Genomic DNA, 16,895 nt, shown 5'->3' on the forward strand with positions numbered 1-16,895 from the left:
TTCATTAATCACAATTAACTCGATTAATCTCGACAGCCCTAACAGAAATGTCTAAAACCTATCTGTATGCTGAAGCATAAAGATTGTCGTTCACTTACTGACTGTTGAATACCCAGCGGGGATAAACTTTCACAAACCATCTAACTGCAAATGTGGCATCCACCATACTCATCCCCACCTTGATGCCTAACTGAAGGTTTAGGCATCAAGGACAGCTGAGGGGGCTGTGTAGGACAGCTGAGGATCACTCTTGCATTAAAACCCTTGAAAGTGCAGCTGAATTTTGTCATCACCCTCGGTGACTGTTTCTAAGTCAGAGAGAAAGAGAGGTATCAGTTATTCAAGTTGAGGTTAGTCATCGTAAACATTCGCCCCCATTCCTCTGACTTTAAATGAAGCTCCACACAGAACAGAAAACTCTCATCTCTCCCCACTCACAGAAAGTCTCAAGGATTAGATAATCTCTCAGTGAAAAGGGCTCATGTCCAAATATTTCCATTCAAAGCAGCGAGGAGCTGGGGGACAGCTGCTGACACCAACACTGTCGCAGAGTAACCCCGTTTACTGGAAAAACATGAATGGAGACAGTGACGTGAATAGATGGATGTGATTTCTTCTGCATGCATGTGTGAGTCTTCCCTCAGGAGAGGATTCTGCTCTCTCTGCACACTCCAAACATGACTCTTGAGTAAAGTGCATGCTTCAGCTAAGTGTGGATTTACTCAGCTTTGTGCATGAGAGAACAAATACCGTTTCTGACACAAGGGAAATGTGTGAGTTGATGGGTAATTTTCTAAAGCTCCTTTGCTAAAACTCTTACTCACTGGCAGGGTTACACACAGAGCATCAGAGACATGCTCTATTCTGGTGACAAACTAGGTTCATGTGTTGACTCAGTAGTGATAATGAGCCATGGAGTGATTTCAGCACAAATGGAGGAATATTCTTCTATCAAATCAGTGAAATATTCATGGATGGCTCTCAGAATAACCTTTTTGTTCCTGTTTTGTGCACAAGTGTCAGTCAGTTTAAAAAGTCCTGTTTATAATCCAATGATACTTCCAAAGATGCACAGGATCCTCCACGTCAAACTATCAAACAGCAAGGAAAAAACTGTGGCATCCTCATCAAACTGCCTGTCCTCGACAAAGCCGGTCTGCACATAATTAAACCCATTTGGAGTTGACTGAATACAAAGTATTTGCCTCTGAGGTACTCTGGAGAAATGCAATCAAAAGTGAACTAATTTGTCAAGACGTAAAATATTATGATTAAGCACGTATTCCCCCTGCCTTCGGGACACCATTCAACGCTCGTTTAATAAGGGATTACAGTAAAAGGTTCTCATAACCACAAAGAGATGCAAACAGATGTAACCCTGCAGGGCAATCCATGAATGTGAGCTTGCATAGTTTGCTCACTGGGACTTTTCAAGGAAATGTGTTTAAGTTTAAGTTGGAGAAAACAGGGTTAACATGCATGCCAACAGTGCTCTGCAGCTCTGTATATTCATGCAAATCCACTTTGTACAAAGAGAATTTATGAAACAAGCCTCAATTCAAAAATTCCTCCACATTTTCTTCTAACCCTTATTTTATTTACACGGGGCAAACACTATGATTGTATAAATGTGGAAAGTCAACTCACAAAGGATAAGTTAAATGTTTATGATGCATAACCAAAGCTCATGATTCATGTGTTTACACTATGCAGACCAACCTTCAGTGTGGATCTGAATGCTCAAAGTCAGTACATGTACGTGCAGTTAGAAAAAGGGACACAATTCTGAAAGAGTCGCTAAAACTAGACTTTCATAATGCATATAGACATGTTAGTCTGGCTGTAACTGTACTAAAGCAAATATCTCAAAGTTGGACAAATACACCTAGATAATGCGGTTGAAGAAAATAAACTCACATAAACTCATAAACTCACTCATGTATACAACTCAATCCAAGGCTTAGATCCAGAAGTTACTCAGCATAAAAGCTTAGTGTAACAGATCCTGTCTTGTTACAATATGTTACTTTATTGTAAAATTTGTCTGCTGCACATCAAGCTGCCAGGTAATATTGTGTAAGTAACTAGAAAAGCACTGGGAGAGCGCAGACCTCCGTCATTAGCCCTATCTCCCAGTAGTAAAGAATCCATCTGGATCCAGACGGTGATCCGGATTACTCCCAAAATCTAATCAGTTCATCCTTTTGCCATTTCTGACATTTCCTGAAAATTTCATCAAAATCTGTTTATAACTTTTTGAGTTGTGTTGCTAACAAACAAACTAACTAACTAACAAACTAACAAACCCTGCCAATCACATAACTTCCTTGGCAGAGGTAATGAATTAGAACTATTGAAACAATGACCTCGTGTACAGAGTCGCACATATCAATAAAGATGCAACTACATAACCCACACATATTGCACATGCCCATACTGCAAAAGGGTCTCATGGAAATAGTTAAAAAAAAATGCTGGCAATCGATAATAATAAAAAGAATAAAATACAGCAAGATAAAATGTAAGATAAAAAGATAACGTGACATTATTGCACAATCTGGCTACATTTTCAGAAATCATTATTCAAAATCCTACTTGAGGTAGGCACAAACAAGATTTGTCACCATAAGCTTGGAAAAAACTTGAGATGAATGCCTGGCATTCATCACAATTGTACCAAAAGTGAAGATATGGATGGAGTGTATGGAAACAGACAGTAGGGCGGCATGATTTTGACAAATATGCTAATCACAATTATTTTGATTAATATTGAGATCACAAGTTTTAAACTTTTTAATCCCAATTAATGTTTAATGAAAGGGACACATTTTTTTATTGTTACTGTTTTATTTTGAAAACATAAATGATACTAAACTTTTTCTGGGCTCAGTCTGGACCAATTTGACAAAGCACATACAGTACATATATCAGAGTATAAACAGAAAATCTGATATAAAATTCAACAGTTTTCAATACTTTTTTAAGACCCTCCTCATACATTTAAAAATTCATATCTTTTGGCTTGGTTTAAGTTAAAACTGTGACAACATAGAAAAGAAAATGGGTGAGCTTTCTCAGAGATTTAGAGAATTGATTATGAGAAAAAAGACCTTGTTTTGGTACTGTAAGGTATTCAAGTGTCTTTTTTTGAAATAGCTGACAAAAATCCTACTTTCCTGTTCATGAACAGCATAACGTCAAAATGATCATCCCCTTCAGTATAGCAATTGATATCAAATTTGATATACGAACCAAAATCCCAATTAGATTGTTTTTTTTTTTTTTTGTTTTTGTTTTTGTTTTTCAAATCTTTCATCCCTAGTTTAATTTATCTAAGATTGTGCTGGCTGTAAGATAGATTTATTGCTTGAGTTTGTTGAACAATACATACGATAAGGAACTTAAAAATAATTGCAAATTAAATCATAATATTGGAAAAATATTCACACGGATTATTTTCACAAATTGTTCAGTCCTTGTCACAATTGTGATTGTGATTAGAATATAAATAGTGCAGACCTCATGTACACAGTTGTAAAGTCTGTCCATGTTACCGTTGGTCAACATACTATGGATTAGCTGTTCACTAAATTGTTACAAAGGTAGACAGAAATACGGTCCCTAGTTACTCGCTGCAAGGAGACATATCACCACCTACTACAGTGAGGGTGACAATAAATCTGTCAATAGATCATTTTTTCCACTCTGCCTATATACTGGGTAAAGTCCAGTAGTCCAGTTAAATTCCTTAATCGATCAATCACTACAGCTTTACTGAAGTGCATTATAAACATAATGAGCAAAATAAGTTACATCAGGACTGAGCAATGACAACTGTCAATTAAGTTTCATTTAAAAACTCCCACAGATGAAGGCTGAATCTATGTGTAATCTATGTGCAGTTTGTGAGGCTGCAATCTGGAAAAAAAGCCCTGAAGTTAGGGGATTAGTGTGTGGCTCTTAACCTCTCAAAGCTGATGGATTGGCCAGATTCCGTGTCTGTCATCAGAGAGATCTATCTTGTAAAGATTCAATCTGAAATGTTCTTAGTACGAGACTGAACGGACCAATCAGCGTCATTCAAAGAGAGTGAGCCAGAGCTATGGTCGGGGTTTAGTTACACCGCAAGCCTGTAAACAATGGCAACCAGGGATTAAGTTGGATGCAGCTATAGCAGCAGCTTTTATCACAATGGACAAGATTAATTTATTAAATGAAGAAGAAAGAATGACACCGAAAGCTTGTCATGCTATAAAAGGGTTAAGGGACTTCAAAATCAGCTTACATAAAAAAATTAGACAGAAATGGTCCTAATTTGCACGTGTGCCCTGCTTTACCATTCAGACAGGTGACCAGAGCATGTGTTGGAAATGTAAACCCTTCACTCAAAGTATTACTGCTACGAAACAAGCCAACAGGCTGACTGAAACACATGACAAGTGCTGTCTAATTAATGCTGTCTCTAGGTAGAAACACATTGTAGAGAACTCATTTAAGGCTTTGGCGATTTTTTTGCTTCCAATAAACCTTTGAAATTAAAAACCTGAATCTTTCAGAAGCATAATGACTTTTCATTTATACAAATATTTATTATTTACACCAGCGGAATACTGCACAGTAATCATGGCACAACAAATACAAATTGGCAGGGCTGTTTCTTTACCACGTCTTTACTGATCAATACTCTTCTTGGTTCAATGCTGTTTGGGTAAATCCTATTGACTGACGTGACTTAGAATGCTTGCAAAGCTGTTACATTATTGAATGTATTGACCACTGCAGTATGTGTGTAAATGTGCTTCTACATTCAGCTGAGTGCACATAAAAAACACAGAAATGGAAGAAGGAAGGCGTAAAAGCAGTGCTGTGCTGATGCTGAATGCTAGAAACACATTTTTGAAGCTTATGTATCTAATTTTTTAAGTTTTAGAGTTTGAGGTTATTAAAATGTTAGGCAAAGTTTATCAAGTTCATCATAAAGTATTTCAAATATGGGAGAATAATCCAATACAGGCCAAGTTCTGGGTCATTTGCACTTCTGGGTAATCGGCTCCAATCCTCCATCTTTGCATATATGTGCAGCACACAGGGTCACACATGAATCCAACCACGCAGAGAGAGAGAGGGGGATGAAAGAGTGTCGGTTTGTCTCTCTCTCTTTGTCTCTTTCATGTGCTGATGAAATGAAGCCCTAATGTACAACAGGTGTGACGTCTTCACACAAAGCTATCTATCTCTTTTAATCACCTTTCAGCTAAACTTAAATGAAATCCCTCAGAGGGCTTTTCAATTTATGACGTGAGCTGGCTGTCTTTGGTGTTCATAAGGAATAAAAGAGGTGAGAAAAGAAGAAAATAAAGAGGCTTTAAAACTGAGTCTGAAATGGTAATGGATCTCCTATAACAGTCAAGATATTCCACACCTCTGAGCGCGTTTCCAGAGAGCACAACTGTTTTTCTAAGGTTCATCGGAGTGGCAGTCGTCAACACAGCCTCCGAAAACATCCCCTAATAGCAATCAGCAAGAATGAAAGAAAAAAAGATGGAGAGCATATTTCCCCTGATAATTGCTGAATGACCGAATTGGGCCACAGTCATTTCTCTCTCTCATCTCTTCAGCTTCACTAAGTGCTGTTCATCAGTCACAGCAGCATACCCCTAACAGCACCCAGCACAACCCTGAGCTCCATAACAAGCAAAAGATTATTGATTAATCCAACAAGGATTTTGTCTCAGTCTTCTTTTTCAACATAGAATTTTAAAACATTTACTGTGCATGGCAGCTTTGATCTATATTTCTATAATCTAAATATATAAAATCCTCTTGGGTAAGTAAAGAACCCATTTAAAATCAGACCTGCCAATCTTGGCACAATATTTTGAGTACCACTTGTGTCGTGCATCTTTTTTTTAATTAAGATTTATTTTTGGGCCTTTTCGTGCCTTTGTTAAATAGAGGAGGACAATGGGTAGACTTGGAATCAAGGACAAGCCACCGGGCCACCTGCATACGTCATGCACGCCTTAAACCACTCGAGCATCTGCACGCCCATCATGCAGATTTTTTCGCAGAGTTTTGTGAATGCTTTGCTTTGCACACAGTAATTTCCCCATTCACTGGCTGGACCTGTATGCTAAAACCAGACGTGTATTAGCTTGTTAATCAAACAGCAGCAGCTACAATATTAGTGAAGAGAAAATGCATCGTTTGATACATTAATCTTTAATCAGACGTTTGCACAGACTGAGGGTCCTCACTAACAGCCAATTCACTGTGACCATGCATGTCTAATTGGAGAGGACGAGGAGAATGGAGAAGTCAGCTAAAAGATAGTCGTTTTAAAACATCGTCCAGCCTACCTACCTTAATAAAAAACTTGGGATTAAAGCAGCACTCCTCTTAAACATGAAGACCACCTGTACTGCGTATGCCCTGAGCCTGCCCCCTTCTGTATGAGCTGCTGCGGGTCACATTCTCACCATCGTATCAGCTGCGGAGCGTGGCCGCTCGCACTCCAGATGCAGAGGATTACGCATGTCGAGAGGAAGCGGGGAGCGGGGATATAACACTATAGGTTCAGCAGACTCGTTATTCTCCGCTAATCTGCATAATTTGTTGAAACTGCTTCACCACGCTGCTGCATTGTGCTGTCAGACACGAGTACGGCACATGCACATTTCCAACAGAACTCACGTCCACAGCTTGTTGCATAGTTTAGAGGGGCGAGTCATACCAGCGTATTTACACGTCAAATTGCGTACCTGCTACGCAAAATATGTACAGGTTGGCAGGTTGCCCACCAATTCACGCTCATATAGGTGAGTTCAGGTACAACAGGCAGCTATTTTTGCAGATTTGAACAGAGGAGAAATGAGCTAGTAGCTAGGGACTAGAGAATTAAGCACAAAAGAGGAGGATGTTACTCTCAGGAGTTGGTAGACAGAGAGAATATTGCAATTGAACACATTCAGGGAACACAGATCCACTCCTAGCTGAATGCTAATGCTGCTACATTATCTGCTTAAAGACCTTCTGTAAAGTGATAATAAATCTGTTTTTAGGTGTGTTTACTGTAGTTTATGGTGTTATGAACCCCAAGGTCAAATTTCAGTCAAACAAAACATCTCTAAGTTTATAAAATTAAGCGTCAAAATCATGAGAAATGAGGCAGTAAATTCTGCTCCAGGATTGTGTGGGCGTGTCTGTTGAATTAGCTGAAGCCACGCCCACTCATGAGAAATATAGTGGTGCAGGAATGAGTCAGGAGAAATGAATCGCTTTGTACATTTTCAACACAGCGTACAGGCAAGCCAACATATTTTCTTGGTCCATATTTGTGCAAAACTTGTTAAACTACGCCATTATGCTGTGGATCTCACTGCACTCATAATAACCACAGGAGCAACTTTTACAGGAATCACTGGAGGCTAATGCCACTATCATAGCCAAGCACCTCATCAACCCAACTTCAAAAATCCCCAAATATCCCTTTAACTGTGTTTTCACACAAGGGTAAAAAAAAAAAAAAAAAAAAAAACTTATTTTGTTAAAATAAACTTTATCTTCAAAGCATGTTAAAAAAAAATCAACAGCCTGCTTTTATAAGCAACAAAGATAATTTAGCAAAAAAGCCTTAGCACTGAGCAGAAGACAACCTGAGTGGGTACTAGTGAACAGAAAAAACATTAAGCAACTAAAGACAGAGAGATGTTACTCTCAGAAGATGGTAGAGAGACAAGATGTAGGTTTGAGCCCTTTTTACTCTAAAGCGATTTTCTGCTACCTTTTAATACTTTTATATTACAGCTCATCTCATCTTGTCTAGTCTTGGGAACCAGCACCATTTCTTTAAAGAGAAATAATGACTCAGAGTTTTTAAATTTTTTTTATTTAATATAATCAAAACTGTTCTGGTTTGGACCTTAGATGTAATAAATCTTATGACTCAAAGAGACCAGGCAAAACATGTTTAAATGGCACATTGCAACAAAAGCCCTAAGAGGACATGCATGCACACATTTATTTTACCCTTTATTCTGTGATAATATGCACATTTTGGTTGTTTTCTAGAAATCTCAAGCATGTTTAAATGGGAAAACCAGCTTAGTCATCTCGAGGTAAAGAGATACTTAAGCCATAGATGATTCTGGACCCTTTTAGGAGTATTAGGGAACCCCTTATTTTCATCTCAGCACCCCTAAAATAATAACTGGGGAAACAGACGTAAAGTACATTTTCAGACCACAACCTCAGGTTCGATTGAATGCTCCATTTCTGCTTAAAGCATAAATACAAAACACAGTGGCTAAAATGAAAGCCATATCAGCTCTGCAGCTCTTTTCATTGACCTTTTATATCTTTTTTTTTTTTACTGCCAGTGGCCAAAAATCATCTCCATCCCAAAGCACACATTCAACTGACATTACTTTTAAGAAAACTTTTGCCCTCAACAACAAAAGCTCTTTCGGCGCTGTCATCATAGCACAGCTAAGCTAGCCCTCCTCAACCATTCGGTATTTCTAAAGCTTTGACACCAGTGTGTCCTGTGTAGAAATTTATTCAAATAAATACAACAACTTAAGTTTAACAAGACCATATTTACAGTGTAAGTTTGCAAAATATAATTTAAATGTATGAAGTAACAGGAGAGCAAACTTTACTCCTTTATCACAGCTGAACAGAGAAAAGTCGAGCTGACTTTGCTCTGAGTTGACTCTTCATTTAAGCTACAAAACCAGCCAAACAGATGGATAAGAGGAAGCCCTAAACTTGCCCAAAGAAATAAGAGCAAAGTGTAAAATCATAATGATGCTAATGCGAGCTGCAGGAAAGAGTTATATGCTACTGACAGACTGTGTTTGCTTGGGAGTGTGTGATTCTTCCGGAGTAATCTGCAATGGGGGCATGCACAGAAACATGCATTCCCATGTGTTTACTGATTCATCTGAAATGAAACAGGAAGTGGCCCTAGACGTGTGCGTCCGTGTGCTGTACCTGTTCAAAATGCGGAACGGGAGGCTCCCTCCTGTGAAGCTGGAGCTGCTTGTCAATGTTGTCCTTCAGGCACTGACACACTCGGCGCTTCTGGTCTGCAGAATAGGCTTCCAGGCTGAGCAGACAGTCACACTTCTGGAGACGGAGAGAGAGAGATGAGAGAGGAAGAGGAGCGAGAGGGGAGGAGGAAAGACAGCGGGCAATTAGGCATCTACTGTCACAGAGGAGATGAAGATGAGTCCTCTGGTCTTTGGATAGTGGATAGAAAGCAAAGTAGAGGTAAACGGTATAAACGGAAGAAAAACTAAAAAGCAGGTTGAACAATCAAGAGTCTGTACGAGTTGCTTATAACTGACACTGGCTCTACTAGTTCAGTCTGTGCTGTCATTGTCACCTTCTTTCCTCTCAGACTTGTCTTTTGCATGCTCATTTGTCATCTAAACTTTGTTTTCATGATAGAGTAGACTGTCAAGTGGCACAGCCCTCTGGCCAGCCAAAAAAAGCCAGCATTAGTGAAATTAGATAATGGCCTGTATCGACTTTAGGCAGAATTTGATATGCTGACAAAACGACTGCGTGACCAATGGCAAGATGGCACTCCTAAAGGAGAACAAATCAATATTCCACTGCAGGGAGGAACGTAAGAAAATTTGACAATCAGGGGTTAAGTTAGAGTCAGGAAAGCTTGGTCTGATATCTTTTCACTCATCAGAACACAAATACCATTAGGGGACTTTCCAGAATATGCGTTTAATCTCAATCAGACCAAAACTCCTAACAGTTCAATGGCCCCATTTTAAAATTCAAGCCATAAACATTTGATAAAAGAATCTTGTAGAGGAAAAAACTAGTCCTTGGTACAAAGCAGGACATCTATTAAGTTCACTATAGCAGCAACCGCTTTTCTTAGGTTTCCACAAGGAGTGTGATTGGGAATTTGTTCCAGTTCAGCCAAAGTTGCATTTGTGAGGTCAGGTGCTAATTTTGCATGAGAAGACTTCAATCCACTCCCAAAGGTGTTCAACTGGGTTGAGATCTCCTTCAAGGCCATTAGATTCATCCAAAACAAGCTCATCTGACCATTTTTTATAGGACATGTTTCATAAACAGGGGCAAAGTAATACAAACAAAGTGTTTACATATGGTTGGTGGCCCCCAATGGACTCCAGTATCTTTGTGTCCTGTGCTACTGAAACCCTTCATAAACCCAAAAAACAGAACAAATGACACCAAACTTGACAATCAAACTTCCACTTTGCAGCCACTTTTGTTCCAGATGACTCCTGCATGATTTGTGATTGACTTCATCAAAGAACAGGTTTCTATTTTTCCAGACTCCTTTGGCTGCATCCTATACAATACCTTAAGCAATGTTTGGCATCATGCTTGTCACTCATAATATACTGCAATTTAGGTGGTGGAGGCTTTCGTTTTTTTTAAATCTCTTTATGGTATAAATCTATCTCTTTAGAAATGTGGATTGAGCCTGAGACCAATGAAACCAAGGCAGTAGCCTCTGGGTGCCTAATCTACCAACTAAATGACACCAGCGCCCAACAATTTTCTTTCAAATTAAAAAAATGTAAGAGTAAAAAGCCTTTTATTTGGTTTTTGCGGCACTATATGGATTGATACCCAGATTTGTTTTGTTGTTTTTTGTCCTTATTTGAAGAGGACAGAACAGTTGATAAGACTTGTAAATCAGGGAGATAGCAGAGACTGATGTGGAAAAGGAGCCACAGGTCTGACTTAAACCCAGGCCACCCACCTACTATGGGGCATGATGTAACCTCTAGGCCATCAGTGCTCCTGTTACCTGGCTTGTTAACATGCCCCTTGCATGCTTTTAGTTTTTTCAAGATTAAACAGCCAATATGAGGAACCATGCCATGGATTTACATTGCTATGCCAATGATACCCAACTGTATGTGTCAGTGAAACCCGAGGATAAAATTTAGTTATGTAAATTAGAAGCATGCCTTAAGGACATTAAGACCTGGAGGACTAGAAATTTCCTGAGGTCATTTTGCCTAGTCCCAAACACCTCCGAAAGGCTTTTTGTAAGAGCGTAACTGCCTTACATTGCACTAGCCTGACATCCAGCACCACTGTGATAAATCTAGGAGTTCTATTCGATCAGGATGTGTCCTTCAACACCCACATAGAGCATGTGTCAAAGACAGCCTTCTTTCACCTTTACAACCTCGATAAAATCAGGCAGAACTTCTCTCAAAGCGATGCAGAAAAACTTGTCCATGCTTCTGTTACCTTTAGGTTGGACTACTGTAATTCTCTTCTATCAGGCCGTCCTGGTAAGTCACTAAGACCCTTCAGCTGGTCCAGAACACTACAGCATGAGTCTGGTCTGCTTGACATTCCTGCCCTATAATAAGGAAGGTTTTTGTTGCCACTGTAACTGGGCTAAATATTGCTAGTGTGTCACTCATGGTGAAAAGCACTGGTCTAATATCATAGGCCTGGCCTAGACCTGCCCTCTTTGTAATGTGTCTTGAGATAACTTTAGTTATGAAGGCTTTTTACTGATCACCAGAACAGTGCCTTGGTGGTACTTGTGGTAACAGTGGTACTTGTTACTCTGGATCACGGATGCCATCGGATAGTGAACCTACATGAGGGGATGTAGATGTTGCCTAACAGCTGTGATGCTGTCCTCAGACTAGCAAGGGGCAGGATGACCAAACCTGTATATAAAAACGACTTACAACAGCAACGTCAACAACTCTGGCGAAGACTGCAGGATGAAAGGGGTCAAACAAGTCAAGGAAAAAACAATTTTCAGTGAAAAAAAACACCAGATATACAGCCATATTTTCAACCAGAGCAGCCACGAGCAAAAGGGAGAGAGAGGTATTGTGCAGCAGTGGGCAATCAAAAGAGTGCAAGCACAGCTAGAGACTAACAGAGCGATGATCCTGAGGAGTAAGACTTTATTTTCTGATTGTTTCACGGCACTTACACTCTAAAGAACTTAGAAACACTCCAATACCTCAGACGTGAAGGGGGGTTTAAGGTTTTGTTTCATTATTGCAGAATAAGTGCTTATTTCTGCCTGCTCTGCTGCACCTGCTGACACAGCTTCTACCTCATAAACTGTGTAATTTACCAGCGAGCTAATATGTTTTATCCAGCCTCTTTAGCATCTTATACAGATACACATAGTAATCTTAAGGTTTGCTCAAATGTGCACAAAAATCAATGCTAATAAAATATCATAGACTACAGAGAGATCGGAGTCACTGCATACACTTCAACTGGATTATTAATTATAATAATGTATTTCGCCCTTCATGAGATTATCATTTTTATTTTATAGTATGTCTTCAGTGATTCTTTCTCATGTGTGAGTTGGAAATAAAAAGTAACTAAATCAACCAGATCAGGGAATCATTTCTTGTATTGAAGCAGGTATCAATACTGTTGGATTTTTGCCATCTTGCCAACATTTTCAATCCTGGTAGTGTGTCAACTCTATTTTAGATTATTATCCAACCAAACACTCATGCATGCTCACACGAGCTCTCATCCAACTCTGCAGTAACGTCACCAAGGTATTTCCAGCTGAATAACAGTTTCCATGATTCCTCCCCTGTCTCATTTTAGCCACACATGAAAGGACACCATTGTGCCCAAGTACAGTTTAGTTTCTATTTTTTCCTCTTTCCAATTCGATTACTTCCATCCACCTCGGCTGCTCTGCTTCAGGCGATGTCAGGAAAAACATTTGTGTCCTGACATTTTTGGGCACAAGTGGGGCTACTAATAGGACATTTAAATTTGTGCAAGTCTTCAGAGACCAACTTTAGTCCTCAGGGAATTGTTTTGACGTTCTGTGCCCTGGTCAGTGCTGAATAATGATGCTAGTTGATTTTCCTGTTTCCTGGCTGAACAGGCTTTAACGTGACCTGCTGTGCAGCTAATAAATGGACTGCATGTCGCTTTCAATGTCACTCAATGTCACACTGATGTGGGATAGCTGCCAGTGTAAGGTGTCAGTGTAGTGGCACAGTGTTTGGAGAGTTTAGCCAAATAGCGAAATAGATGCTTAGGAACATTCTTATTCAAAACCTACAGAAATCAGTGGTGATGTTCTTTGGTTTTATATCTCAGTTTACAAAGGCCAAGCAGAGGCAATAATACAAATAAAAAATGGGATTTAACTGCCAAAAATCTTGTGAATTCTGGTGCTGATGACAGAAGGATTTGACATTTTAGCTGGTTAATTTCCATAAACTGCACCACTACAGCTGAAAAAATTTCACATCAAAGTTGAAACAACGGCCAATGTCAACATGAGTTTGTGTCTGTTGTCCAAGTAAATGAAAACAGAGGCAACCCTTTCATCATTTTGCTAATATAAGCATTAAAAAGCAAGGAAGACTTTAGGAAATTATGTCTAGCTTGTTTCCTAATCAGAGAAGAGAATCATTTGTCTTTATTTAGCCAAAAATCGTTCTGACTAATTGACATCAATTGATTTAAATGTCGCCCAGAGTTTAAAGTGTCACTTCTTATGCCAAAAATATGTCAATCTGTTTTGCACCATGGCTATTTCCGAACCTTTACTTTAAACAAGACAGATACACCCAGTGCACCTTCACTTTGTCCAAAAACACATTTTTTTATGTAGTCTCACACTCGTCCATTCAACACACATTCATGCACCACATTCTCACTACTATCAACATACATACGCAAAAAATTGGGATCAGCTGCATACTCAAGATACAGGGTTTTTTTTGTCATTCAACCCTTTCATCATTTTGCTAATATAAGCATTAAAAAGCAAGGAAGACTTTAGGAAATTATGTCTAGCTTGTTTCCTAATCAGAGAAGAGAATCATTTGTCTTTATTTAGCCAAAAATCGTTCTGACTAATTGACATCAATTGATTTAAATGTCGCCCAGAGTTTAAAGTGTCACTTCTTACCCCACTCCAAACTAAAACAGCACTTTGTGCAGTTTGGGTCTTTCAAAAATGACTCCTAGTTACACCCCGAAGAAATGAAGACTCAGTTCTTGACACCTGTTAATAACAGCCAATATTACTGAATTTTGGAAGAGTTGTGTGTTCTCTGTTTTTACATCAAAAGTATCTAAAAAGCTTGAGAATTCCAGGAAAGATTGCCTCATGAGAGAGATTTTTCCAGCAATTCTCAGCTGTCCCACCTTAGAGAAGAAACATCTGTGAGGAAGCACCTCTGGGTCCCAAAGGAATATGTTTACCTACATCAGAATGCACTCCCTTACTTTAAGATTACTGTACACGCTACAGTTTACCTTACCATACATTCCTACTATAGCGACATATTTACAACACTAGTAAATAGAGAAAGGCGACCAGCTGGGCTCTCGGCTCTCTGAGTCATAGCGAGGCTCAGGTCCCTGAGCTGCATAAGGGCTAACATCCTCATCTGTCAGAGAGAGGAAGTGTGTATGTTTACACAGGCTGGGTGTGTAAATATGAGACCGTGCATACCACACTGTAAACCACTCACTGACATCATGCACATTTAGTCTTGGGTAAAGAGAGAAGAGGGGGAAATAACACATGATGAGAGATGCAGAATAGAATCAAGGCCGCTCTTATTATTATCAGTGAGCGTACACGGTCAAACATTTCCCTTTTGGCTTTTTAAAATAAACGACGCTCGAGCTACAGTGTCGCTGATGGTGACCATCCTTTTGTTTATTGGTCTATACAATTATTAGACATCATTCTGCTGTGCTGTTAGGCCGAGACACATCATACACATCACAGTATTCATCAAATAGATAATCAGTCATGCCGGCAAATGAGTAAACTGTTGACAGCTGGTCTCAGACCACATGTTTGAAGCAGGAATTGTCTGCAGCCAGCTGGAGCTTCTATAACGTTGGCAGTGCGCTCTTCTTCACAGAGCAGCTGTCTCTTGGTTTGAACCAGATTTAAGAGGATGCATACAGAATACAGAAGAAGAAAAGATTGTTATTTTTATAATGATGTTATTTAAAATGTAGCCTCATATTACGGCTGGGATAGATTCGGCTTCAGCATTGCTATTGTTTAGAGTCTGCAGGAAATTCAGTGTATTCGCTCCGACTCTGCAGAAGCAGGTCATAGGGGATTTTTCTTTTAAGGTTGTTTGGCTTCTTGGTATTTAAAAGCTTCCGGTCAGCGTTCCAGACTGTGGCTCTACACACAATAAGCTACCCTTTTTCTACCCTTCAGTCTGAGCAGGTCAGAAATAATCACCTAAAACAAGAGGTATTAACTAAAACAGCTAATTGACCCAATACTACAGCCCCAGATTTTCTTCACTCTGTTTTTAAATCTACTCATCCAGGAGATAAACATGGGAGCTAATGAAACAAAATTCAATGAATGGCCACTGGCTTACCATGGAGTAGCTAAAAATACAGGCAGCATTTCCCCTTAATCAGATTGATTAAAGTGCTCCATGCTTGAAGCCCTCCCCCTGAGCCATCTGGCAGATGAGTTTTCACTGTGTTACTGGACTGCTGTCAACACAGCTCACCTAAGCTGTTTCACTGCAGGTTAGCATGCTTTCACTCACAGTTAATGCACAATCAGGAGGAATTTGATGTACTCTCTCTGGTAGTATGACCTGATTGTAATGTTTATTTACATCATGTTGTATCATATGAGGGGTAACTGTAGCTCAGAGGATAGAGTCGGTCATCTCTCAACTTGAAGATCAGGGCTTTGACTCCAGCTCCTGTAGTCACATGTCAAAGTGTCCTTGGACAAGACACTCAACCCTAAACTGCTCTCAATGCTGGGTCAACGGCAAGTGAACATGTATGGCTGTGATTAGTTAAACTAATGCTCACTTTACACAGCCATCAGATAGTGGATGTGGAGTTGATGGGTAAGTGTGCCCTACAGTGTAAAAAGCACTTTCAGTATGAAGACAACTAGAAAAAGTGTTGTACAAACTCAAGTCTATTTACTTTATACCATAATAATGTTAAGGGAAAACACCTATTTTTATTCAAGTCAAGAATTAGACAAGGATAGATGCAAAACTTTAGTAACCTAAAAATGAATCAGCTGATTTGCTTAGTTACATAGATACTCTCTCTATCTCTCTCTCCATTCTGCTCTATTCAGGCAGCAGGATGTGATGACGGAACAGCCTGCAACTGGCTGACAGACCCGCACAAAGGGTAAACAATATGACTGTTAGCATTCAAGCTAGCGGTAATAAATGGTTGTAAATGGATTCAAATGGATAAAAAGACATTCAGTATTGGGTTTACTGGTGTGGATTTAATCATTAAAGTCCCCAAAAGTCACAAGAGTTCCAAGCTTGCTGAAAATGCTGCCACAAGGGATTCAAAGGCATCAATAGCGTCAATAAGAAGGCATAACGGATAGCTTCAAGAGGAAAAACAAGTAAGAGGCAAAGATTTATGATTCAAAAGTTATTTATCTTTTGATAAACTTTGTCACTTCTTGTCGTGTACGACAGCGCCGGCGTGGAAGGCATTTTAACGATCACATTCAGAGAAAAACTGTCACACAGCCACCATTCTTCGCTGCTGCAGTGGGTCCTTTGGTTCTTCTTCGCTGCTCAAAAAACTGTAGCCCGTGCATGCAGTGCATGCAGTGTTTTCGGACAGCAAAGAAGAAATGATTTCCGGTTTATAGCGCTAACATATTGCATGTCTAAATACAGCAAAATACAAAGCTAAATGGTACTGGATCTGTGCATAAACTCATTTACTTGCGGATACAAATACCTGCATTTTAATATAATCAGACCTCTTTCTGCCACTGGTATCGGAATCGGAAAAACTCTACTGAAATATTTACAAAAACTCAGACAGAAAGGCCTTTAAGTTTACAATAGTGTCACTATGGCTTTTTGAAGAAAAAA

General features: G+C 39.4%; 1 protein-coding gene across 3 annotated transcripts in view; it reads right to left on the bottom strand.

Annotated features, from left to right (window-relative positions):
- Window positions 1-16,895, bottom strand: part of rgs3a (regulator of G protein signaling 3a) — a 299,175-nt gene that overhangs the window by 117,938 nt on the left and 164,342 nt on the right. For all 3 annotated transcript variants that reach the window (XM_041810282.1, XM_041810284.1, XM_041810283.1), the window contains one exon: window positions 8,995-9,129. In XM_041810282.1, the coding sequence (XP_041666216.1) occupies window positions 8,995-9,129 (135 nt within the window). The remainder of the gene's footprint in view (window positions 1-8,994; window positions 9,130-16,895) is intronic.

This window comes from Cheilinus undulatus, linkage group 17, assembly GCF_018320785.1.
Source record: "Cheilinus undulatus linkage group 17, ASM1832078v1, whole genome shotgun sequence".
Taxonomy (NCBI): Eukaryota; Metazoa; Chordata; class Actinopteri; order Labriformes; family Labridae; genus Cheilinus; species Cheilinus undulatus.